General features: G+C 38.7%; 1 protein-coding gene across 1 annotated transcript in view; it reads right to left on the reverse strand.

Moving 5' to 3' along the window:
• Positions 1 to 328: 328 nt before the first annotated feature.
• Positions 329 to 27098, reverse strand: part of RNLS (renalase, FAD-dependent amine oxidase) — a 400690-nt gene continuing 373920 nt past the window's right edge. The window contains exons 6-7 of the mRNA XM_006831435.1: positions 441 to 616; positions 329 to 349 (exon numbers count right to left, since the gene is read on the reverse strand). Of these exons, the coding sequence (XP_006831498.1) occupies positions 329 to 349; positions 441 to 616 (197 nt within the window). The remainder of the gene's footprint in view (positions 350 to 440; positions 617 to 27098) is intronic.

Raw genomic sequence — 27098 nt, forward strand, 5'->3', positions numbered from 1 at the left:
AAGGTTAATCTGATTGATTGCAAACATTTGGGAGGTTTTAATTGTTTCTGTATAACCACAGTTCTGGGGCAGCGTGGTGACGCCATACGATTAGCACTGGACTGTGAACCACAATGTCCAAAATTCAAGGAGAATCCAATCCTTGGTAGAAAGATGAGGGTTTCTGCTCCTGTGAAGATGTTAAGCCTTGGAACCCCTGATAGAGGGTCACTATAAGTAAGAACCAACTCGGCAGCATGTAATTTTTAACCACAGTTCTGATTTCAAATAGACTTCTGTGTAGAAATTTGCACTTACTTGTCAAGCAAATACATATTTGCTCCAAAGATCACACTGTTAATTTCTTTTGCTATAAAGTGGCAAAAGATGAAAAAGCAAAGTTAACTTTGCTGCCTTATTATGAAAATAGTTGTGTTCACACCCTTGGATTATTTGATTACCTGTGAATATCTCCATCTCTGGCATTTTGTCCCAGTTGCCTGAGGCAAATCTGGCAAAATGTTTTCCAGGTGCCTGATGATTACTTCCTGCACATCCTCAGTGCTGCGCTCCAAGTATGTAACTCCAAATGGGACAGTGGTGTGAATCACCAGGCAAGGCCCAATGTCCGCAGTCTCTGTGGTATAAAACATAAACAAAAAGATACATAAAGTGACTAACATGAAAGCATCTTCTTGCATTTCTGCCCAAGTTCAAGGATTAATCACAATAATCTGCCAATAAATGGGATGGGGGGAGCCTTAGATTCTAGTCTTTAAAGCAAAAAATTAAGCTATTTCTGAAATTCAAAATTAACCTTCTTTCAGGAAGAAGACAAATTCAAGATATATTTGAAGATCACATTGTTAGGTCTTAATAAAGAATTGCCAGGAGGGTAGGAAGAGCACGTGATACTTACTGTCTCAGGTGTGCTTTCTGGTATGTTTGTCTTCTCTTATGCACTAAATTGGAATCCTGATGTGGCGCCACTGGATAAGCACTAGGTCAGTTTGAATGGCAGGGTTGGTGGTTCAAACTCACCTGCTGCTCCTTGGAAACCCTATACAGAGTCGCTATGAGTTGGAACAGACTCCCTTCACTTAACAACAATAGTAGTGCACTAAATTGCAAGCTTTTCAGAGCAGGATCCATTTCTTAAACATAGTATTTATGCTTTAAAAATTTCTGAGAACAAAATAAATGTTCAATAAATTTCTTGTCTATTTTATTCATTTTAAACATTCAGAAATGTTTGAGAAATGTTTTATGTGAAATATGTTTTTGGAATCACCTTGATACTAAAATAAAATATTTTTAGCATTAAAAAAAAAATAAACTTCTCTCTGAAAACAGACACCCTCATAATATTCTTTCTTATATTTTGAGCAGATGAAAATTAAAAGTCTAACAAGGCGCTATTTTGAGCTATATTTTATTTTCCATTGAATTTGGGGTTTTTTGGGCTATATTTTCTTAATTACAAATACTGAGTGTCTGCTTTGTAGCTTTAGTAGAATGTAAGGAAATCGAATGCAGTTAGAAGTTGAAAGCAAAGTGGCTGGGGCATTAGAAAACAGAATCTTGCAAAGAATGTTAACAAGAGTTTGCCTATTATTTGTTTTACTCATGCAGAAATTTAAAGTTGAGAGGAAAACAGCAGTTGTTCTGAAACTCATGAAGTTAAATATGAAAGGTGGTATTCTTCCCTGCTAAAAGAGAATGTTAACATTTTGTAAGGCATTGAGGGGAGTCTGCAAGCCTAATTCTGAAAACCATTTAATTTGGGATTATAAAGAGTGAGACAGGTTTTTATTTGATGCAAGTCAGTACAATTTTAGGAGACTCTGAATTTAGACTTAAAGCCACCTTGGGAGAACGGTCTGGTGACTAGAATCCAAAAGATAAGTCTTGCAAAACCCTATGGAGAACAGTTCTACGCTGCAATACTTAGGGTCTCCAAGAGTCAGAACTGACCTAATGGCAACTGTTTGTCGGTTTTACACAGAAAAAGAGGCTGACTGACTTAGGTCACTTACTAGTTATGTGCCCACTTAACTTCTTTATATATACATTTTTTTCCCCTTAATAACATGAGAATCCATTGGTTGTTGCTGTTATGTGCCATCGAGTCAGTTCCAACCCATTACAACCTTATGTGCAACAGAGCACAACACTGCCCAGTCCTGAGATAGTCCCACAATTGTTGTTACGTTTTAGCCCATTGTTACGGCCACTGTGTCAATCCAACTTATTGGTGGTCTTCTTCTTTTTCATTGATCCTCCAATTTAAGGTCCCTATCAGATGAAGATACCAATATCTTAACTCCATCTACATCATTAAGATCAACTCTACTTAGAGGAGGCAGTTCTTCCCCAGTCGTATTTTGAATGCCTTCCAACCTGAGGGGCTGATCTTCTGGCACTCTATCTGGCAATGTTCTGCTGCTATTCATAAGGTTTTCAGTGGCTAGCAATTCAGTAGTGGTCTGCCACTTCTCCCTCCTAGTCTATCTTGATCTGGAAGCTCCACTGAAACCTGTCATGGGTAACCCTGCTGGTATTTAATACAAGTGGTATAGCTTGCAGGATCACAGCAACACATAACCCACCATGGTCCAATAAACTGACAGACAAGTGGTGGAGAGTTAGTTGTTGTTATTGTTAAGTACCATCAAGTTGGTTCTGACTCATAGCAACCCTGTATAGGGTTTCTGAGGAACAGCTGGTGAGTTTGTATTACCAACCTTGTCGTTGCCAGTCCAATGCTTTATCCTACAGTGCCACACCCACCATATAAGTCTGTGGTGGGATTAAGTAGCATAATGCACATGAAGTATTCAGCACAGCTTCTGGCTCAGCCATTGTTGTTGTTTTTGTTGTTGTTGTTGGGTGTCACTGAGTTGATTCTAGCTCATAGTGATCTTATGCACAACAGAAAGAAATACTATGCCATACTCACAACTGTTGTTACGATTGAGCCCATTACTGCTGCCACTGTGCCAATCCATCTTGCTGGGGGTCTTCCTCTTTTTTGCTGTCCCTCCATTTTACCAAGCATAATGTCCTTCTCTAGGGACTGGAGATAGCATGTTTGAAGTATGAGAGATGAAGTCTCACCATCCTGGCTTTTAAAGAGCATTCTGGCTATCCTTCCAACACAGATTTGTTTGTTCTTCTGGCAGTCTGTGGTACTTTCAATATTCTTCTCCAACACCATACCTCAAATGCATCAATTCTTCCACAGTCTTTCGTATTCCTTATGGCTTGGGTCAGGTACACCTTAGCCCTCAAATTGATATCTTTACTCTTGATCACTTTAGAGAGGTCTTGTGCAGAAGATTTGCCTAATGAAATAATGTCATTTAATTTCTTGACTGATACTTGCAAGAGTGTTGATGGTGGATTCAAGGAAAATGAAGTCTTTGAGAGGTTCAGTCTTTTCCTCACTTATCATGTTGTTATTTATTGGTTCAGATGTGAGGATTTTTGTCTTATTTACATTTATGTGCAATCCATACTAAAGGCTGTGGTCTTTGATTTTCATCAGTATTTTAAGTTCTCTTTGCTTTTAGCAAGTAAGGTTGTATCATCTACTCAACACAGGTTGTTAATGAGTCTAAATCCAATCCTGATGCCATGATCCTCTTCTGGCACACAGTGGTGGTAGTAGTTTTCTGTGTGCTGTGGAGTTGGTTTTGACTTATAACGACCCTATACATGGTTTGGAGGCTGTAAATTTTTATGGGAGCAGAAAGCCTCATCTTTCTCCTGAAAACAACGGGTAGATTCATTCTGTTCACCCTGTGGTTAGCAGCCCAACTCATAACCCACTATGCCACCAGAGTTCTTTTCTGGAACAGAGTAGGCGCTTAATAAATGCTAGCTATGGGAATGAGGCAATTCCCTGGAGGTGCCCAAATTATAGTTGAAGGATTTTTTGTGTTCTGTAAAAGTACTTCATTTTTCTATTGCTCTCAGTCTAGGGAACCTTGGCTAATGAATTTTACAGGAAAAACAAGAAAAGAAAGTTCCAAAATGCTATAAACATTTTAAAGTGAAGTGAGTGATTCTGAAAAGTTTCCCATGTATGAGGTGGGAGATCTGACTTCCCACTTTATTTACTGTGCAATAAATAAAACAGTTAGCCAGTTTTCACCTCACAGAATCTGGAACACTGTGAAAAAGTTCAACATTTAACTTCTCTGAAGACTTTCTGAAGCATACAATCTCATGTTCTTTCACTGAAAATCAGGATAGTGAGAAACTTACTGCACATTGACTCAGAATGTGTTATCTGTTATCAGCTAATACATCTGAGGAGTCCTGGTGTGCCACCTGAGTGAGGATAAACACTCAACCTCAAGGTCAGTTTGAATAGCAATGCAGGTCGGCGGTTCAAACTCACTAGCCACTCCTTGGAAACCCTATACAGGATTTCTGTGAGTCAGAATCAATTCAATGGCACTTATCAGCAACCACAATACTACCAGCTAGAATGTGTGCCATTCCTCTTTCATATGGTACCAAATCTTGCAGAGACAGAAAAAGTTACTGGGTCAGCATGCTGAAGCAGGGGAGTTGGGGTTCTGAGTTGACTATCTATGGCAGGATTCAAAGGAAAAAGAATGCCAGCTGCGTGCTGAGAATAATCAGGAGGTTGCACTGACCCAGCCCTTTGTTCTAGGGGAAACTCAGCAAGTCACTAAAGCCAGTGATGTAGCCATCCACTCCAAGGAGAGCAATTGAACAACAATGAGAAAATGACCTGGCTACTTGTTTTTATTGGAAACAGACAACATTTTTTTGAGAATGTCGATTAAAATTTGAATAGTTAACAGCCTAGAACAGTTGGCTTTGTGGAGACCTTCCCTACATCTTCAAGTTAAAGGGTATTTTTAAAAAGCAAAATCCAAAATACAAACAACAAACTGGAGTTTAAACATGTCCAAGGAATCCTGTGGGACAAAGCACAGGACCACAGGTTGGTTTGATCCACAAGGTCAACGGTTCAAACTCACCAGTCGCTTCTTGGAAACTTTATACAGGGTCGCTATGAGTCAGAATTGACTTGACAGCACTTAATGGCAACAACAATGAGGTTTGAAAAAGGACTATTATAAAAAGCCACAAACATGCTAAAAGTACTCAGAACCTAAACTTGGTATTATTCATTGATCACTGAGAAGGTAATGTTGCTCTTTTCTTTTGTTTTTCTTTTTCCCTTATTTGTTTTTTTAACAAGCATAGCCTTTTCTTTTTGACATTTAAAATGTAAAGTTCAGAGTAAGTTGACGACTGTTTCTATGTTTTGGGAGATTAATTACTTTAGAGTCAGAAGATAAGTATTTGAGCCCCTGAATTTCCCCTTAATAATCCAGGCTCTTGATCAGCTTAATCTCTCAGACTTCACGTTCTTCCATCAATTAAAAGGGAGTAATACTACTTATAAGGCTTTTAGAAGAATTAAACAGGTTAAAACACATGAAAGCCTTTCTTAAAATATAAATGTTACACAAATGTAAGGCACTCTTATACTGTTCTTGTTTTGACTTCATCACTGCAGAAAGAGCCCTTTAGAAATGGAGGGCTAAGTTGTCTTCTATCAAAGCATTAAAGTTTGATTATTAGACTACACTCCAGAACTGGACCACAAGGTTCAAACCTACCAGCTGCTCCTGGTACACCCTATACAGGGTTGCTATGAGCCAGAACCACTAAGCAACAAGAACCACAGCAATTCCTGAACCATAGGTAAAGCAAGCTTTCAGTGTACAGGTTTGTTTGGGGATTGGATGCTGAAAGTTGTTAATAACAACAGCATCCCAAACAGTACATTATTACCTGTTAGGTAACACTGAATTGGTTTTGACTCATAGGGACCCTATGTACAACAGAACGAAACACTGTCCTGTGCCATCCTCTCAGTTGCTGGTATGTTTTGACCCCACTGTCGTAGCCACTTCGTTAATTCATCTCATTAGGGGTCTTCCTATTTTTCCAAGGACCCTCTGCTTTACTAGGCACGATGTCCTTTTCCAGGAACTGATCCCTCCTGATAATAATCTACTGTTAAAAGAGCACCCAATCTACAGAAGGTGCTAACATTAAATATTTAAAATCAAAAGCTATAAAAGTCATTTATTCCTCAAACAGAAATTTAAGTTCAATAAAAAATATTAACAGGCTAAAATTTGCTTAAAGACAAAGATTCTCACATTGGGAGAAAAAATAACATCCAACTGTAAAGACATTTTAAAAACAAATTCTTACAATATGCATTGAGTGGGAGAATCTGATGTGATCTGAGTAATACTTCAAAATGACTCTGAATGGTCTCATAGTGTTTACATGTATTCATTGTGTATTCATTGTGTGCTCCTTTACATGTATTCATTGTGTGCTCATTCATTGAGTAGAACTTTTTACACATTTTACATGAAATTTATTAGACCAAGCTTATTAACTGTGTGGTTCTAAGTTCCTAAATTCTTTAATATTTTTCTGCTAAATCAATTACTGAGAATGCTCAGTGTTAACAATCTCTCCTTTCAATCGTAAATATACCCATATCTCCATTTAATTATGACAATTTCTACTTTATATTGAAGCAATGTTACTGGATTCCTGATACTTGAACTTTTAATAGTACTTCTTCCTGACACTTGTGAACCTTTACATCTAGAAATGCTTTTATTGTAAAATGTATTTTCTGCTTTTGACTTTTTTCAGTTTTTTTTTTTTTTTCTTCCTTGATGAAACCATTTTTACCCCTTCTTCCATTTTTTTCTCCTAAGTAGTGGTTAAGAATCGGGCTGCTAACCTCAGGGTCAGCAGTTCAAAACTACCAGCCGTTCTTTGGGAGAAAGATAAGGCTTTCTGCTCCCATAAAGATTTACAGCCTCGGAAACCCTGTACAGGGTCGCTATGAGTCGGGATCAACTCCACGGTACTTAACAACAACAATTAGTTTGGAAGTTATACAATCTATATTTTTTAAGGGATACCCATACATTTGTTGTTAAGTGCCACTGAGTTGGCGCTGACTCAAAGCAACATTGCATAGGATTTCCAAAGAGCAGCTGGTAGGTTTGAGCTGCTGACCTTGTGGTTTGCAGTCCCGAGCTGATCCTAAGGCATCACACCAGGAGTCCAGTGTGACATCCACATTAAATTTAAAATTTAAAGTTAAAAAAGTTAACTTTTCTTATTTTACTTCTTTTGTTTTGTTTTATAAGGTTGATGTTTATTTATATTTATACATGGCTTCCTTCTCAAATCTCAGATCTTCCCTCTAGCAACGTTTTCCTGCTTTTAAAAGTATCTTCTTTTGAAGTTCCTTAAATGTGGTGTGTTGGAGTTAAACTCTTACTTTATTTTTGTGTTTCTAAAAATGTCTTTAATTTAATGTCATTTTTGAAGGATATTTTTCTTTGATATATAATAATAGCTTGAAAACATTTTTCCTCACCACTTTGATATAATTTCATTGTGAGTTAGCTTATTTTAATGCTATCAGAACTTAATTTGATAGCAGGTCTTTTGCAGGTAAATTTTCTCTTATATCTGGCCGCATTCATGGCTTTGTCTTTGATGTTTTACTGTTTTGAGGGTTAAGGTTCTTTGACTTTAAAAACCTTTGACTTCATTGGTTTTTCTAAATTTGAAGGTTAATTTTAATAATTAATTCTGGAAATTGCTGTTGTCGTTGTTGTTGTTAAGTGCTAGCGAGTACGTTCTGACTCAGAGCGATCCTCTTACTTCCCTATACGGTTTCTGAGGTGCAACTGGTAGGTTTGAACTGCTGACCTTCTGTTTCGCAGTCCAGTTCTGATCCCACAGCACCAAACCAGGAGTCTCTATCATTTACATGCACCAGGAAAGCAAAACTGTGTGCTGTTTAGAAACCCCATAAAGGGTGCTAAGAGTCAGAACTGACTTGATGGCATTTAACAACAATTCGCTCTCTGTTTGCAGAACTCTAATTGGAGATATATTAGATATTGTCATTTTATCGCCATCTCTTTTTAATATTTCAATATTTTCAATCTCTTTGTATCCCTGTAGTAAATTCTATGTCATTTCTTCTGATTTCTCTTTTAGTTTACTATTCTGTCCACATCTGTGTTTATTTGATATTTTATTTCTCCTTTGAATTTCCAATCTAAACTACTTTTAATTTGTAAATGTTCTGTTCTATTGGACTCTTTCAAATCTGCACAAGTGATTTTAACAATTTCATTCTCCCTATCCATATCATCACTACTCTGTTATTTAAATAGATTCTATATAGTTATTTTATATTATGTGTCTGAGCATGGCCAAATCTACAGATTTTATGAGATTTATTCTATTTTTGTTGGTTTTGATGACTTTAGGTTTTGATGGTGTGTTTTCTTGTGTTCTTTGTGATTTAAATACTTTCATTTATTATCATTTATTATTAGCTGGTGTGTTGCTATAGGATAAGACGGTAAGGTCAGTGTGAATTGAAAGGTCGGTGGTTCAAACCCACCAACTGCTCGTTGGAAACCCGACAGAGGGTCACTGTGAATCAGAACCGACTCTATGGCACTTAATGACAGCAACATTATTAGTTATGTTCCCAGAAATTTTATCTAAGAAATTCTTTGAAGTCTGAGTTTAAAGAGTGTTTCTTTGGAGATTTGCTTTTGCTTCTGCCAGATGCCTTGAGGGCACTACCACCATGCTAGTTTAACTAGATTTTTAGAATATGCTGGCAGTTTGAAATCTGCCTGAGGGTGAATTTGTGGGTTGTCATCTCAGTGGAGACATTTTCTTTCTTTTTGTTGTTTTGCCACTCCACTAAAGACAGGGAACAATTCCCACTGTCTTCCTCTGCTGGACTAGCTACATCAAGTATAGAGAAGTTCTTTACAGCCATAAAAATGAACATATCTACACTAGTACACTTTTAAATTTAATAAAAATATGGTGATTTTTCTTGCAGAATAAAAGTAATCAAAGTCAACGCAACATAAAAGAAACTGTTGTTGCTGTTGTCAGGTGCCACTGAGTTGGTTCTGAATATTTCCAAAGAGTGGTTGGTGGGTTTGAACTGCCAACCTTGAAGTTAGTATTCCAGTGCTTACCCTACAGTATCATATCAGGGCTCTAAGAGAAAATTCGTTTAAATTAAAAAATGTGAAAAGAAACTAAAATTACAATCAATAAATTAAACTGAAAATAAAAATGACTTCAGGAACTTGTTGCTTTACTTGTGATTTCTTTCAAATGTTCCCAGTAGTATAATGCTGAGTTCAACGACATGCATCACACATGTACACATATAAATACATTACAGAATGCTATTCCTTATAAATATAAATAGAAAACTCATTAATAAAATGCTCACAAGCCATATTTATTTAAAAAAATTAATTATAACAATATACAGTTTTTCAACAATTAACCAATTATAATACATCATATTAATAGGCACGGGAGTGCGTTGGTTCTGTAGAACAAATAGTGGACTGCGAACCTCAAGGTTTCTGGTTTGAGCCAAGCAGCTGCTCTGCAGTAGAAAGATGAGGCTTTCTGCTCCTGCAAAGATTTATCGTCTTAAGAAACCCTATACAGGGTCTATATGAGTTGGAATCGACTTGATGGTACTTAACAACAACATTATTGTTGTGGGGATGTCAAGTACAGCTGAGTCGGTTCTGACTCATAGCGACCTTATGCAGGGTTTCTGAGGGGCAGCTGGTGGGTTTGAACTGCTGACCTTGTGGGGCAGTGCGTTATCCCACAGCACTGCGCCAGGACTCCTTGGCATATATTAAAGCTATAGTCATTAAAACAGTCTGGTACTGTTTGATAAATGACAGTCGACAAATAAGAGTGGATCGCTGAAAAACAAAAAACACACCTAAAATACATTAAATACTAAGTAATTACATTGAGTAATGTAAACTGAAAGCAGTGAATTGTTGTTAAGTACTGTCAAGTCGGTTCCGACTCACAGCAATGCTGTACAGGCTTCAAATCTTCACGGGAGCAAAAGTCTCATTTCCTCCCAAGTTGTGACTCTCTGACTTGAACCAGACCTTGTGATTAGCAGTCCAGTGTTTATCGTATATGGAGCCACTATGCTCCCAAAGCAATGAGAGAAGAATGAATATTTTATTTTGCTCTGGAAAACTGGGTATTTGGAATAAAAACAACTTACACTCTTCTCACATTTCTAAACCAAATTTCTTTTTCTACTTTAGTGATCATAAGAAGAATGCATATTCTCAGATCACATAGCATCCCTGCCCCCAAATGCATGCTTAGAACTTTACACTAAAACCTCAAACTCACTAAAAACAAACAAAAACAAACCCACTGCCTTAGAGGCAATTCTGACCGTATATCAACACTATACTACAAAGTAGAACTACTTCCTAGGTTTTCTGAGACTATGTATCTTTTTAGGAGCAGACAGCCTCCCCTTTATCCTGAAGAGAGGCTGGGGAGTTTGATTAGCCAACTTTCTGATTTAGCAGTTCTGCCAGTCCATGCTACTTTTAATAGTCTTCTCTTCAAATGAAATGTTCTGTTCAGCTCTTATACCTTCTCATTTCTTCCATTTGCTTTAGCTTCTCTACACTGGAGAGGAAGTTTCAGTGTCTCTTCTGACATCCATTTTGACCTTTTCCTTCTTTCTTGTCTTCTTAATAACTTTTTGCTTTCTTCATGTATGATGTTCTTGATGTCATCCCACAACTCTTCTGGTCTTCGGTCTTTAGTGTTTAATGTACCAAATTTGTTCTTCAGATGATCTCTATATTCAGGTGGGATATATTCAAGGTCATATTTTGGTTCTCGTGGACTTGTTTTCATTTTCTATAGCTTCAGTTTGAATTTGCATATGAGTAATTGATGGTCTGTTCCACAGTCTGCCCCTGGCCTTGTTTTCACTGGTGGTATGGAGCTTTTCCATTGTCTCTTTCCGCAGATGTAGTCAATTTGATTTCTATGTATTCCCTCTTGTGAGGTCCACATGTATAGTCGTCTCTTATGCTGTCTAAAGAAGGTATTTGAAATGAAATCATTGATTTTGCAGAATTCTATCATGCGTTCTCCAGCTTCATTTCTATCCCCAAGGCCATATTTTCCAACTACTGATCCTTCCTCTTTGCTCCCAACCTTTGCATTCCAATCACCAGTAATGATGAATACATCAGATTGAAGAAGTTGGTAGAATTCTTCTGTTTCATCCTCATTGGCTTTAGTGGTTGGTGCATAAATTTGAATAATAGTGGTATTAACTGGGCTTCCCTGTAGGCACATGGATATAATGTTATCACAGACAGCTTTGTACCTCATGACTGATCTGGATATGTTCTTTTGACTAGTAATGCAATGCCATTCGTCTTCAACTTGTCATTTCCAGCATAGAAACCATGGGGTCATCAGACTCAAAGTGGCCAATACCAGTCCATTTCAGCTCACTAATGCTGGAGATATTGATGTTTCTGCATTCCATTTCATTTTTGACAACTTCCAATCTTCCCAGATTCATACTTCGCACATTCCACGTTCTGATTTTCAGTGGATGTTTACAGCTGTTTCTCTTTATCTTGAGTTGTGCCCCATCTGCAAATGAAGGTCCCGCAGGCTTTTCTCCCACGGGCTTTACTCCACTCGTGTCAACACGGTCAGCTCTACTTTGAGGAGGCAACTCTTCCCCATCGCATTTTGAGTGCCTTCCAACCTGAAGGTCTCATTTTCTGGCACTATATCTAACAGTGTTTCTCCGCTATTCATAAGGTTTTCAGTGATTAAATATTCGGAAGTAGTTTGTCACTCCTTCCTGTCTTTGTCTGGAAGCTCATCTGAAACCTGTCCACCATGGGTGACCCTGCTGGTACTTAAAATACTGGTCGCATAGCTTTCAGAATCACAGCAACTCAGAGCCACCACTTTACGACAAACTGACAGACGAGTGGTGGAAGCTGCACTTTAGGCAAAGGTAAAAAACAAATTCCAGGAATTGACAGAATAAAAATAGAAATATTTCAAATCAAATTCACTGGGACCCCTTAATTCACACAGAGACCTTGTCATCTGATAAACTTAATTTTGGTAGCACCAAAGGAAAGAGTTTGGTTCCCCCATGGACGAGGTGTATATTGTATCTCTAATGGGAAAGTAGAGGTCTAAAGAGATCAAGGAATGGCAAGCACAATAGTTGCAATCAAGAAATGGGTGGAAATGTTCCTTTAATCATGGATTCAATCAAATGAGCATGTGGGTGTTGAGTACAGTGCTTGTTGACATGAGATACTTCACTGAGGTTTTAGAGTAGGTTACATTTTAGTGGGAGAGAAGACATACAAGCAAAACAATATAATACAAGTAAACAAAGTTCAGAAATCAGATTCATGTGAGGGGAGCAACTGGACATGAAGCTGACAGTCACACAGTCTTTGGTGGTAGTGGTCAGCTCTCCTTTCTTCTGGCAGAAACACTATGGGGGTATTACTGGGCAGTGGATACTATACTTAGATTTCAAGTGCTTTACTCTTCAGTTAAACTATAAAACTGTGTTGAATATAACCTGTGGGTTAATGTGCTCAACTGAAAACTGTTTGAATCACTAGGTTGGTGGTTCAAGCTCACCAGCTGCTCCTCAGAAACCCTATGCAGGGTCACTATGGGTCGGAACCGACTTGACGGCACTTAGCAACAACATTAATTGGTAATTGCAGTTGGAAGCTGGTGGTGTTTCCCACTAAACAATCCATGTGGAATTGGCTCAGCTATCCTGTCTCCAGTCACGAAAGCTCTTTTTACAATTTAACTCTTTTATATGCTCTGGGATCAGCAACAAACTTAATAGAGATTAGGCAAATCACATCAGTAAATCCAACAAAAAGTCTAACTTGCCCTTGATGAGAGAATAGCAGGGGAAAGAAAAGGGGAGAAGGCAAGGAGAGGAAATGGAGACTGTGATGGCAGATATGTGCTCCTGATACCTCTCTCTCTCCGTTCCTTGCCTTTCTAGAAGAGCCAAGCAAAATATGCATATAGCATTCTGCCATTTGGCATTCTATCTCCTTGGCAGCATGTCTGCTATTCTTTCTCTACTACTGGCCCTGAATCAGGACCTGGGCCCCATATTCTGAGGGACCACCTGCAGGTTTTATTTGTTTTTTAAAATATCTCAAACCTAGTTCATATATGTGTGTGTGTGTATATATATATATATATCCAAAATTCAGCTACCAGAGCCCTACTCACATATCCTGGGCAACTTCATTACCTCCAACTTTATTTACTATAAAGACTTTTGTAGTAAGTATTTATATTCATTCAAAAGAGTGTTGTGGTTTTAAGTGAAGAGTAAATTATTTTGGAAATCTAAACTCCTGAAATGACATCATAGGGCAGCCTTAGAAAAGAGATGACTTACTCACAGTCTTCCTTTTTCTCTGATTTCATTTTTATTGATTTATACTTGAAGATCTTTTTTTAATTTTTATTTTACTGAAACTTTTTATTGTGTATTGATTGAAAGTGATAGAATGTAAAATTTGTTCAATTTTACATTCAACAAATCATACATCTTGTTTCATCTCGATGGCAATCCCCACGATGAAACAACAGTTATTCTTCTTGTGGTTCTTATTTTCATTCCACTCTCCTTCCTATTATGAACTTTGTTAGGTAAATGTTGCCCTTTTGATCTTGACTGGTTGACCATTCCATGATGTGCATAATTTACTAGTGTTGTTTTCCCTCTATACCTACCTACTTCTTGGCTAAAAATTGGGCATAAAGATATCTTCCATTTCAGACCTCTAGGGTGGCCAAGGGCTATCATCTCTGGGTTCTTCTGGTCTCTTTCTGGCCAGTGGTCCACTCTATTTTTGTAATTTTGAATTTTGTTCCATATTTTCTCCCACTCTATCTGAAACCTTCCATTGGACTAATTGACTCCAAAGATCTTTAGTTTTTATCACTGTTCTTTCTTTCATTTATGGAGAGACCAACAGTGGCAACTTAGATGGCCGCCCATGAGCTTTTAAGATGTCAGTTTCTACTCATCAAAGTAGGATGTAGAACACTGTCTTTTTAGACTATATTACGTCAATTGATCATGGTGTTCCCAGAGACTATGGTCTTGAGCCCCAAAGTCCAGCAACTCATTGACTTAAGGGGTTTGATAATATATACGAAGTTTTTTCATCATTTTGTCCCCAGTGTGCTCCACCACAAGGAGTTCCGGTTCTGAGTTGGGCCGTTAACCTCAAAATCAGCAGTTCGAAACTACCAGCTGTTCTAAGGGAGAAAGATGAGGCTTTCTGCTCCCATAAAGATTTACAGCTTTGGAAACCCTATGCAGGGTCACTGTAAGTTATAAACAACTCCACAGCACACCACCACCACCACCCAGAATGCTCCACCACATTCATCAGTGTGTTTTCAGAAAAGGTAAATATCCGTGTACAAATATCTTCTGTCAAATGCTTCTATACCTATGGGCATACACTCACACTTCCTCCCATATTTATTCACCCTGTGTATCTGTCCATTTATCTACCCATAGAACACTGTAGTTGCAGGGTTGTGCATGTAACAGTATTTAAGTTGTTTGTTTTTCACTATTTTTTCCACTGGAGGCAGAAGGTTTTATTAATTAGTAATAGCAGTTGCTTTAAATTTCCAATTAAAGCAGATGGATAAGTTTGAATGAGCAGCCTCATTTGGAGACATAAAGATAACAGTATGTTACAAAGTGTTAAGAAAAAGGAATTGGCCTGATGAAGGTCCAGAAAGATAAATGAATAGAGAAATACAGTTCTTCTCAATAACTAGACCTCGAAATTATCTGGGAAGCTCCCACTCCACTTTTCAAAGGCAAGATATCTTTGGATAGGAATAAAATTGTACTTTTCAAATAACAGGAAAAATAACTCAAGTTTTTCTCTCCTTCCTTCTGAAAGTAACATCTAATTCTTCCTGGAAACTATGATAGGCCATTTAAGATGAACAGAAAGTTTCAGAGGGCTATTCTTCTTCCCCTGAGTATAAGATATGCTGCATTTAGGATGAATGAATCAAGATCGTGTAACATGTTGATTTCACTGCCAGCTTTTGAGGGACTTAGTGAGCTTTGTACCTTGAGTCAGAAAACTTGTCTCCCTACTTTTTGGCTATATGATTTTAGGTAGTCCATTAATGTTTCTGTGATTTCTTGGTTAGAGTTTCTCACAGTATGCTTCATCATTTTTAGATAAAACAAAACAAAACAAAAGTTCTTTGGACAAATATATTACAAGAATGTCTCTTTTACCCAAAATTAGACTTCTTAGAGGTCTGAATATGATTATGTAGAATATAGATAATGAAAATTATAGCAGGAAATTATTTTTTACATTTAAAAATTTGTTTTATTTAAATTAGAGAATTATAAAAGAAAAAGAAGACTCAAGCATTATGAAAGAGTAAAAAGTTAAAAAAGAAGAAAAGCACTTCTATCTCAGACCTGATAGTCCCACTTCTCAGGAGTAACTGTTTTCATCAGAGTGTTCTGTATAGATCTGAATTCTCTCGTGCTGCTGTAACAGAAATACCATGAGTGGAGGGTTATTCTCTCACAGTTTCTGAGGCTAGAAGTCTGAATTAGGGTGCCATTCTTTCTGTGTCAACTCTTGGGGAAGGCCCTGGTTTCCTTTAAGCATCTCTGGACCTTGTATTCCTTTCAGATCTGCATGGGTCTTGGCATCAACCTAGCCCTGGGTCTAGGAGGTTCTCAGCACAGGGACCCTGGTCCACAGAATGTGCTTACCTCCTAGGTCTTCTTTCTTTGCTCACTCCTTTCTCCTTTTATCTCTTGTAAGAAACAAGCTGATGCAGGTCATACCCCAGAGAAACTCTCCTGACACAGGATCAGGACTGTGACCTGAGTAGTGGGTGTTGCAGCCCACTTGAACCCCCTTATAACTGGTTGGTCATTACTTAATTGCCAAATGACATCATTACCTAAGTGCCAAATCACTGCAATTATGGTCCAGCCAAGTTGACAACTATTTTGAGGGAATACAATTCAATCCATGACAGTTTCTTTCCAAAAACATCTATAAATGAACCTGTATATTAACCATTCCCTACTCTATACAGGGAGTCTTAGTGTGGCACCATAGGATGAGCACTCGACCTGAAGGTTAAGTTTGAGCTGCAAGGATGATGGTTCACACTCACCAGTAGCCTCTCAGAAACCCTATATAGGGTCACTGTGAGTTGGAATCAACTCAATGGTGCTAAAAACAACAATAATCACAACAATAACAACAACTCTCTATATAGGAGACTCCTGGTGTGGCACTGTAGGATGAGCACTGGACTTCAAACCACAAAGTCAGCAGTTCAAACCCACCAGCTGCTCCTTGGAAACCCTATACAGGGTCGCTATGAGTTGGAAATGACTCAGTAGCACTTCACAACACCAACAACAACCTCTTTCAAACGCAGTCTTGGAGTGGCACTGTAGGATAAGCACTGGACCACCAGGCTGGCTTGAACCACAGAGTCAGTGGTTCAAATCTATCAGCTACTCCTCGAAACCCTATACATCAGGGGTGGGGACCTTTATCTGCTAAAATTTATAACATCATTCACAGGACATACAGAATTATCAACTTAAAAATTAGCCTGCTATTGTTGATCAAACATTTAATTAACTCACCCCTAATGTGATGGCTGGAACTGTGGTTGCCTAGCAGAATCAGATCAAATGACTTTTGCGGGCCTTATGAGGCTCTGGGCCAGACATTCCCCACCCATTATTTGTTGTTGTTGTTGTTTAGTGCCGTCGAGTCGGTGCCGACCCATAGCGACCCTGTACAGGGTTTCCGAGTCTGTAAATCTTTATGGGAGCAGAACGCCTCATCTTTCTCCTGCGGAGCGGCTGGTAGTTTCAAACTGCTGGCCTTAAGATTCGCAGCCCGATTCGTAACCACTACACTACCAGAGCTCCTCACTATGAGTTGAAGCTGACTCGACAGCACTTCACAACAACAACAACTGTTTGAAATGGAGTCCTGGTGTGGTGCTGTAGCACTGTAGAAGAGCACTAAACCATAAGGTCAGTTAGAATCACAGGGTGGGTGGTTCAAACTCACCAGGCGCTCCTTGGAAACCTTATCCAGAGTCGCTATGAGACAGAACAGACTCAATGGCACTTAACAGCAATGACAACTCTTTGAAATGGAGTCCTAGTTTGGAGCTATAGGATAAATACTGGACTGATAACCTCAAGATTGATGGTTAAAACCCACCAGCCACTCCTTGGAACCCCTATACAGGGTTATTATGAGTTGGAATAGACTTAACAGTACTTAGCAACAACACTCTGAAATGGAAAGAAAACATGGCTATCCATAGTATGTGTTGACTGACTTTTGTTCATTTAACACATTTGGATAGCTTTTTATCAATTTATGTGCATGTATTTAATATTATGGAATTACTATGCTTTATTAGTTAATCTTCCACAGCTGCACATTTAGCTCTGCCAACTTCCAAATTGTTGCTGTTTGAAATGATGCTGTAATGAACACTTGCTTGCTCTTGAACCTAGAGAAACTAAATCAATTGGAAGAAATTATGAAGTAAAAGAGCTGAACAGAAAATTTCAAAGGGCAATTTGAAAAGACAGAAGTATTCTAACGAAACGTGTAAAGAACTGGAGTTTTAGCATTTCTGAAGCTGAGAGAACTGAAGGAAAAGTTCAAGCCTCAAGTTACACTATGGAAGGATTCTATGGTGTGGCACTGTGGGTTAATGTGCTACACTGAAAAGTTGGTTTGAACCAAAAGGTTGGCAGTTCAAGCTCACCACCTGCTCCTTGGAAACCCTATGCAGGGTCACTATGAGTCAGAATGGACTTAACAACAACAATAACAATGTACAAATTATTGAATGATATAGGAAGCATCAAACGAAGATGGAAAGAACACACAGAGTCACAGTACCAAAATGAATCCATGTTCAATGATTTCAATATGGATCATGTGATTAGAAGTCCTAGCTGCATTGAAGGCCTTGGTGAAAAAGAAGGCTCCAGGAACCGAGGGAGGTATACCAGTTGATATGTTTCCAGAAACTGAGGCAGTGCTGGAGGCACTCACTCATCTATACCAAGAAATCTGGAAGACAGCTACTTGTCCCACTGATTGGAAGAGATCCCTATTTGTGCCCATTGCAAAAAAAAGATGACCAAATAGAATGCAGAAATCATTGAACAATTCCATTAATATCACATGCAAATAAATTTTTGCTGAAGATAATTAAAAAACAGTTGCATCAATACATTGACAGGGAGCTTCCAGAAACTCAGGCCAGATTCAGAAGAGAACTGGAATGAGGAATATTACTGCTGACATGAGATGGATCTTAGCTGAAAGCAGATAATGCCAGAAAGATGTTTGATTGACTTGCAAAGGCAACTGACTGCATGATCACAACAAACTATGGACAACATTGTGAACCACTGGGTATTCCAGAACACTTAATTGTGTTCATGAGGAAACCCATACATAGACCAAGAGGCCACTGCTAGAACACAGTAAGGGGACACTGAATGGTTTAAAATCAGGAAGGGTTGTAGCAGGGTTATAGTCTCTCACCACACTTATTCAATCAGTATGCTGGGAAAATAATGAAAGAAACTGGGCTATATGAAGAAGAACTTGGCATCAAGATTGAAGGAAAGTTCATTAACAACCTGCAGAATGCAGATGACCGAACTTTGCTTGCTGGAAGTGAAGACGATCTGATGTACTTGCTGACAAAGATCAAAGAATACAGCTATATGTGCAGATTGCACCTCAATGTACAGAAACCAAATATCTTCACAACTGGATCAATAAATTAAATAACACTGTGGTAAATGGAAACAAGATTGAAGTTGTCAAAGACTTCATTTTGCTTGGATCCACTATCAACAGTCATGGAAGCAGCAGTTAAAAAATCAAAAGTATTGATTACATTAGGCAAATCTGCTGCCAAATATCTCTATAAAGTGTTAAAGAACAAGATGTCACTTTGAGGACTAAGATGTGCCTGACCGAAGCATGATATTTCTAATAACCTCATATGCATGCGAAAGTTGGGTAATGAATAAGTAAAAACATAGAAGAACCAATGCATTTGAATTATTGTATTGGCAAAGGATAGTGAAAGCACCATGGACTGCTAGAATCTGTCTTGGAAGAAACAAATCTGTGTTGGAAGAAGTATAGCCAGAAAACTCCTTATTAGTGAAGATGGCAAAACTTCATCTCTTGATAACATCATGCTTGGTAAAGTGGTTAAGTGTCATTGAGTCGATTCCGACCCATAGCGACCCTGTATAGGTTTCCAAGGAGCGACTGGTGAGCTTCAACCACTGACCTTGCAGTTCAAACAACTTTGCAGTCTGATGCATTAGCCCACAGCGCCACCCCAGGCCTCCTAAAAGCCTACAGCACTTGGTATTCCCAGGCAGTCTCCCATCCAAGTACTAACCAGGTCTGACCCTGAGTAGCTTCTGAGATCAGAGGAGACTGGGCGCATTCGGGGTGGTATGGCTGTAGACTAAAAATGGAGGGTCAGCAAAAAAGAGGAAGATGTCCCCCATGAGATGGATTGGCACAGTGGTAGCAGCTATGGACTCAAACATCACAGCAATTGTAAAGATTGTGTAGGACTGGGCAGTGTTTCCATCTATTGTACATAGGGTCGATATGAGTTGAAATGGACTCGACAGCACATACCAATAACAGCATAAACTCCTAGATACAGAATTGCTCAAAGACTTAGTACATTAAAATTATTTTACATACAGCTAAACAGCCCTTCAAAATTATACTTTCACCAACACCAATATATAAGAGATTCTGTTTCCTCACACTTTTCACCAACACTGGATATTTTCGAGCTATTAAACTCTTGCTAATCTGATAGGTTAAAAATGTATCTTATTTTTAGTTTTCAGGTAGTTACCTATGAACACGGTATTTTCATATACAAACTTGCCATTTATATCTTGTTTTCCAGTTATCTCTTTTTTTCTTGTCCTCCTACGAACAGTAGTGCCAACTTCAGGATTTCTGTGCAGTTTAAATTAATGTAAAGTGAGAAGTTAAGGGTTTGGCACAAAGTTAAGTATACATCACGTGTTATTTGGAAAATTTACCTCTCCAGTTTGACTCACTGTTTCAGAGAATGACAATACCTGATGTTTCATTATATCATCACTCTTACCTTACACTTAGTTGACTGTTGTTGTTGTTAAGTGCCATTGAGTCAGTTCCAACTCATAGTGATCTTGTATAGGGTTTACAAGGAGTTGCTGGTGGGTTTGAACGGTTGACCTGGCAGTTAGCAGCCCAGTGCATTATGGGAGGAAGTGCTCCCTGGACTTAGTACTTAACACATTGTATTTTAATGGTCTGTTTACTTGTCTGGAGTTCTGGTGTGGTGCTGTGGGTTAATGCTCTGGACTCCAAAGTCAGTTTGATCCTCAAGGTTGGCGGTTCAAGTTTACCAGCAGCTCCTTGGAAACCCTACACAGGGTTGCTATGGGTCAGAACTGATTTGGTGGCACTTAACAAAAAACAAACAAACAATTTATTTATCTACAGGGCTGTGGTGATAGAGTGAGTTAAGTGTTGGGCTGCTGACCCAAAGGCTGGTGAATCTACCAGCTGCTCAGTTGGGAGAAATATGAGGTAGTTGGCTTCTGAGACGATTTTAAGCCTCAGAAACCGTAGGAAGTAGTTTTATTCTGTCCTCGAGGGTCTCTCTCAGTCCCAGTCGACTTGACAGCAGTGGGATTCCCTGATTTGTCTCCCATCTAGACTAAGGGTTTACCTGGATATGGATAATAGATCGTGTCTTACTTGTTTTACTTTTTAAAAACCTACATCAGGGTTTGCCACTGTTAAGCAGTGACTATTGGGTACTTGGATGAATGAATGAAGTAGGGAGTATGAGTAAATAAAACACATTTTCTTCTGTGTAGTGACTAGACAGGTAGGGCAAGCTCTCCTGGACAAAGTAATGGCACCTTTCGATTACACTAATGCTGGTGTGGTGCTGTGGGTTAATGTGCCAGACTGCAAAGCCATTTGTATTACAAGGTTGACAGTTCAAGTTCACCAGCTGTTCCTCAGAAACCCTATCCAGGGTCACTATGGGTAGGAACTGACTCAACAACACTTCACAACAACAACAACAATGCTCACAGTTGAACAATTATAGATCTGGTTCTATATGTGACTCTCAGACACATTTCTATCATTGGACTAGAAATATTAGCTTTTAAAAAACTAACACACCTACTAATTTCTTCTTTCATAGTCTTTGACTTGTCTATTGTAGGCCTGTGGGCTCTACGATAACTATGGATATATGCATTTTTAAATAAAGTGAAAGAAGATAAGCTTTAAAATTGATACATATGAATATTTGTAATCCTTGTAAACCCAGGCTTTGTATGTTTGGATTTTTTATGTTTAACAAGATACACAGCTATGCTCTAAACAATCTCACTCTGATAGGTCTTTAAGTTAAATATAAACAAGTGTGTAAAACCCCACACGATGAGTTGAAAATAAAATGAGAACTCCCCTAAAGTTCAGTCTTCCAGTTTCTGAAGATGTTTCTCCATATCCCCAGCATAAATAAATGTATACAAATTCAGGAAATAATCCTCCAGTAAACAAGAGAAAATTGTTCACAAAAGAGTATGCTCTGCCTTGTACAGCCAGCTGAGAAAGTATATGGTAACAGTCACTAGTAAACCAAATGATTCAAATAATAAACAACACATTGCTTAGTTCCGAAATATTTCTGAGTGCTGGATACTGTAGGTGACAGGATGGAGTCATGAGGGGCCTGAAGAGGAACTGGGGCAGGCAACTGAGGATGATTATTAAGGTTTAGAGAGACAGCCCAAGCTTCTTCATCCTGAGAGTGGTGTAGATGTTAGAATTATGGTGTTGAGACAAAATGTCAAAATAGATTAGGCAGAAATGGTGATCTGGGGGATAGGACTGGGAGTCCTCCTAGTTCTAGGATAAGCAAAAACAATTGTCCACACAACTACATTTTACTATGTTGTTTCCTATTGGATTGGCTTTGGTTTCCATGAATAGGCTCAAACCAGTTCGTAAATAGTGAAGGTCTTCTCCCAGTGAATCTACTAAATAGATTTAAGAAACCCAGTAACCCTAAAACAGACTGCATGGTAAAGTGCAGTTAAACACTGACCATGGCAAGTTAGGAGGATCTTAGAAGAAAATATCTGTTTGATGGATGTCACCTGCTCAGCATACACTAGCTCTTTTGTGGCAACAGTAACCAGATTTTATTTCAGGAGTATCACCTCTACCCCATTCTCTGCCATGAAAAAGGTTTACTAATGGGTTAAACTTAACCAATCAGCGAACCCCTTCCTCCTGGTCACAACGATTGGTTCAGCAATGATGCATAACTCAAGCCAGGTCAAACAAGTCAATGAGGTTGAATTATAGGACTAGTACTGAATTGTCCTCTCTCTCTCCCCGACTCTGACTCTTCTTCTTTCTTTCTCTCTCTCTCTCTTTTTGTTGGACTTGGAAAGGAGATGCTTGGGGCCACCAGAAGGTAGACAGAAGCTAAGCCTTCATAATATTAGCTGAGTCTATCAAGACATGCCTAAAGATTTGCTCCTGAATTTTTTAGAAACATAAACTAGTAATTTTCCCCTTTTTTGCTTAAGCCACTTTGAGTTGGATTTTATGTCACTCAAAATCTAAACTATTCTAAATGTGTGAAACATCACATATATCTGTTTCTCATCCTTTCTTTTTTTTTTTTTGTCTCTCTTGGCTTTCCTTTCCTTTAGCCTATACTTTTCTTACTTTATATCTCTAGTAAATAAAGAAATTGGACTTCAGCTTTTTTTTTTTTTTTTTTTAAGAGGGTATGGACAAAGAATTATGAAGAAAAACTTCTACGTTTCTGTTTCTTCCTATGTGGAGGAAAGGGTTACTTAAGACCATTCTCTTAAGATTCCTTTCAGTTTTCATTTTCCATGAGTGTATACAATAGAGGTCCAGTTAATGGTGACAATTAGAGAAGCAAATCTCATCTTTTCCCCAATCACTCCATGTTGTCCAAAATGACTTCATGCTGTCATTAGGTAGAAATTCCTGGTCCTAGAAAAAGATAATAAAACTAATAATTCACAGTGTGATAAAAACACTTCATTTACTCTTTCTTGATATTTGAACTAGCCCAGGATTTTGGACCTTAACCTACATTTTGAGATAAAATACTAGTAGATACTTGTGTAGTGTCATGAGAAAAACCATAACTTGTTTAGAAAATCTTGCTGTAGTTTCAGTTTTTACCTAGATAAGTACCTGACGTACTACAGATACTCATTCATTATTGAAATAGATAAATGATTCACAAATAAATGACACTGCTCTGGGAAAAGTCACGTGCAACTATCAACAGGTACTAACATTCCCAGTTAGAAATGATTTACTTTAAACAAATGTTAAGGTGGATTTAAGTTTACCCTTAGCAGAACAGTACCTTATTGTTTTTCAGTAAGATGGAGTTGGCTCTGACCCTATGGATGCATAACAGAACAAATCACAGTCAAATCCTCACAACTGTCATGTATGACCCTATTGTAGCTGCTTTTGATCTTCATCAGTAAGTATTCTAGGTTTCTTCATTTGCAGCAAGTAAGGTTCTGTCCATTGCTTATTGTAGGTTATCAATGAATCTTCCTCCAATCCTGATGGCATGTTTTTCTTCATATGTCAAGTTTCTCAGATTTGTTCAGCATCCAGATTAAATAATCGTGGTGAAAAGATACAACCCTGGCACACACCTATCTTGATTTTAAACCATTCACTATCCCCTTCTTCTGTTCGAATGACTGCCTCTTGGTCTTTGTACGGTTTTCTCATGAGCACAATTAAGTGTTCTGGAGTTCCCATTCTTTGAAATGTTCTTAATAATTTATTATGATCCACACAGTCAAATGGAGTCCTGGTGTGGCACTGTGGGATAAAGCACTGGACCACAAGGTTGATTTGGACCACAAGGTTGGTTTAAACCACAAGGTCAGCTGTTCAAACTCAGCAGCTGCACCTTGGAAGTCCTATACAGGGTCATCATGAGTCAGAACCGACTTGACGGCACTTAACAACAACAACAGCACAGTCAAATGTCTTTACGTAGTCAAGAAACACAAGTAAACTTCTTTCTGATATTCTGTTTTCAATCAAGACCCATCTGACATCAGCAGTGATATCCTTTGCTCCACATTCTCCTCTGAGTCCATCTTGAATTTCTGGCAGTTCCTTGTCAATGTACTGCTACAACCAATTTTGAATTACCTTCAGCAAAATTTAACTTGAATGTGATATTTATTAATGATATTATTTGATGATTTTTGTATTCTATTGGGTCACCTTTGTTTGGAATGGGCACAAATAGGTATCTTCCAATCTCTGGCCAGGTAGTTGTCTTCCACATTTCTTAGAATAGATGAGTGAGCATCTCCAGCGCTGCGTTAGTTTGTTGAAACATTTCAATCTGTACTCAGTCAATTCCTGAAACCTTGTTTTCTGCCAATGCCAATGCCTTCACTGCAGTTTGGGTTTCTACCTTCAAACTATTAGTTCTTTTTTTTAAAAACTTTTTATTGTTAATTAAGTGAAGGTTTACAGAATAGATTACCAGTTTTACATTCAACAGATTGTACACTTTTTTTTCATCTCAATGATTGCGATCCCCTCAATGAATCACTTACTCCACTTCTTCCTGTGATTTTCTTCTTAGCTAAACTCTGCCCTTTTGATTTTGAATAGTTGACCACTCTAGAGTATGCATACCACAGTAATGTTGTTGTCCCCGCTATATACCTATCTAATGCTGGACTTAAAATTGCACCACGAAGATGAGTTCAGTTTCAGACTTGAAGGGTCACCGAAGGCATAGTTTCTGAGTTCCTCTGGTCTCTTTCTAACCAGTAAGCCTGGCTTTTTTTTATTTTGAGTTGAATTTTGTTCCACATTTTTACCCACTTCTAATGTGATCCTTAGACCTTCTAATGTGATCCCTTTCAGAACAGTTAGTAGTGGTAGCTGGGCACCATCTAGTTCTTCTGGTCTCCCATTGATGAAAACTGATGTTCACATGTTCTGTCAGTCATTGGACTAATTATTGCCAAGTAGCTTCAATTTTCTTTTTTTTCTCTTTTGTGGCATGTTCATTTTTCTACCTGGGATGTGAACAGTGTGGACATGGGTCTGGAAAGTCAGCTACAATGAAACACTCCAATCAGTTGCAAAACAGAGGGCTGATGGATATGGTGTGGTGATTCTAGACCAGCTTCCCACTAGGGACTTGTGGTCTAAGCCCACAACCCTAGGGTGTTCTGGGCAGCCTGGGGCAGGACCATGTAGTGAAGCAGACTGTGGCAATAAGGACAAGAAGGACCTGTCACAACAGAGGCTGTTGCTGAGCATCAGTTTATTGACTTCTGGCTTCATGCTTGCTGTTACTTGATGAAGTTGATCAGTCCATTGGTAGAAGAATAATGAGAGGTCACTAGATGTTGCTATTATGCTCAGGTTCAGTTTTCTTTGCCAACAGTTTCCCCAGTTCCACTTCCCATTGGTGACAGCTGTTGATGTCCCAGATGATGCCGTGAATGAAGATCTTGTTCTCATACATGATGATTCAAGAAAGGATGGCTTGAGCTTGGTGAACACAATGTTGTTTGGCAACAGCTTTTCTAAATTCTCCTGACTCTTTTCCCTGGCCTGGAGGTCTTTCAGGGCCTCTTCCGTTGTTTTTTCTTTTCTTTTTTAAAATATTTTATTGTGAATTATGTGATAGTTTACATGGGAGAACATTAGCTTTACATTCATTCTAATGTATATCATTTCATTGCCATGGTTACAATCCCCTCCATACATCATCAACCAACCAGAATATACCCTGTAAGCATCCCCCCTGGTTGTCAGGACACAGCCCCTCTCCCTCTCTGGGTCTAGAGTCCCCAGTCATTCCCTTTCTCCATGTCATCGTCTCTGTCTCCATCTCTGGCATCGTTGCTTCTCTGGGTAGAGTGCTGCTCTCCACTCTTCTCCCTTGATGGTCCCAGGGACCTCTGCTCCTGAACTGCAAAGTCAACTACTCCCCTTGTTTTGCTACAAAATGTCTACCTTTACATTTCCAACATTCACAATCAGTCCTGGTAACAATCATTCACTATTGTGCCACATGAGTGCCATCCCCATCTCCTTTCATCAGTCCTACCCAGACAGATTGGATACTACTCAGTGGCGATTCTGCCTTTCTCTGCACCCTCTGGATCTAGGATCCCTTTTTAAAGCTTGTAAGCTAGGCACTTCTTGACTTTGTAGCCTCCCATTTTGGGTAGCCAATATCCAAGTTGCCCATACGTGTCTACCCTGTGTATCAAGGTGGTGGTAAGGATCCTCAGTGTAAAGATTCATTCCCTCTTTTGAGCTACTGCATCCATAGGTATAGGTCAAGTTCATCAAATTGTATCACATTACTCTTTTTTTCCTCTTCTTTCTTCTTCTAGTTGAACGCTGATAATTCAGCCATTAAAGCCAGTTCAAGTGGATATTATCTCTATAGGTGTAGGTCAAGTTCATCAAATTATATCAGATTACTCTTTTTTTCCTCTTCTTTCTTCTTCTAGTTGAATTCTGATCATTCAGCCATTGAAGCCAGATCAAGTGGGTATTATCTCTAAGTGTGGGTGTTCTTATGCATTTGCCCTCTCTTCTTATCAGTTGGATGCTTCACTCTCCACTCTAGTCCTCTATGGCTTACTCTGGGCCTAGGAATCCCCAGGTCTTGCTACACTGCTGGCCAATCAGATCTCCATCTGGGTTCACAGGAGTCTATTGAACGTGGTACAGCTTAGCTCACATCTTCATTCTGTTTTTCCCTCACTTCCCCTTATTGGTGGCCAACGTGGTCACCAGTCAGAGTGCATGTCTGTTCGTGTATTCCCATTGTCTTAGTCTTGGAAGGGGGTCAATACCATTAGTTCTTGATCATAATTTAACTACTGAAAT

This window comes from Chrysochloris asiatica, unplaced genomic scaffold (assembly GCF_000296735.1).
Source record: "Chrysochloris asiatica unplaced genomic scaffold, ChrAsi1.0 scaffold00003, whole genome shotgun sequence".
In the NCBI taxonomy this organism is placed as follows: Eukaryota; Metazoa; Chordata; class Mammalia; order Afrosoricida; family Chrysochloridae; genus Chrysochloris; species Chrysochloris asiatica.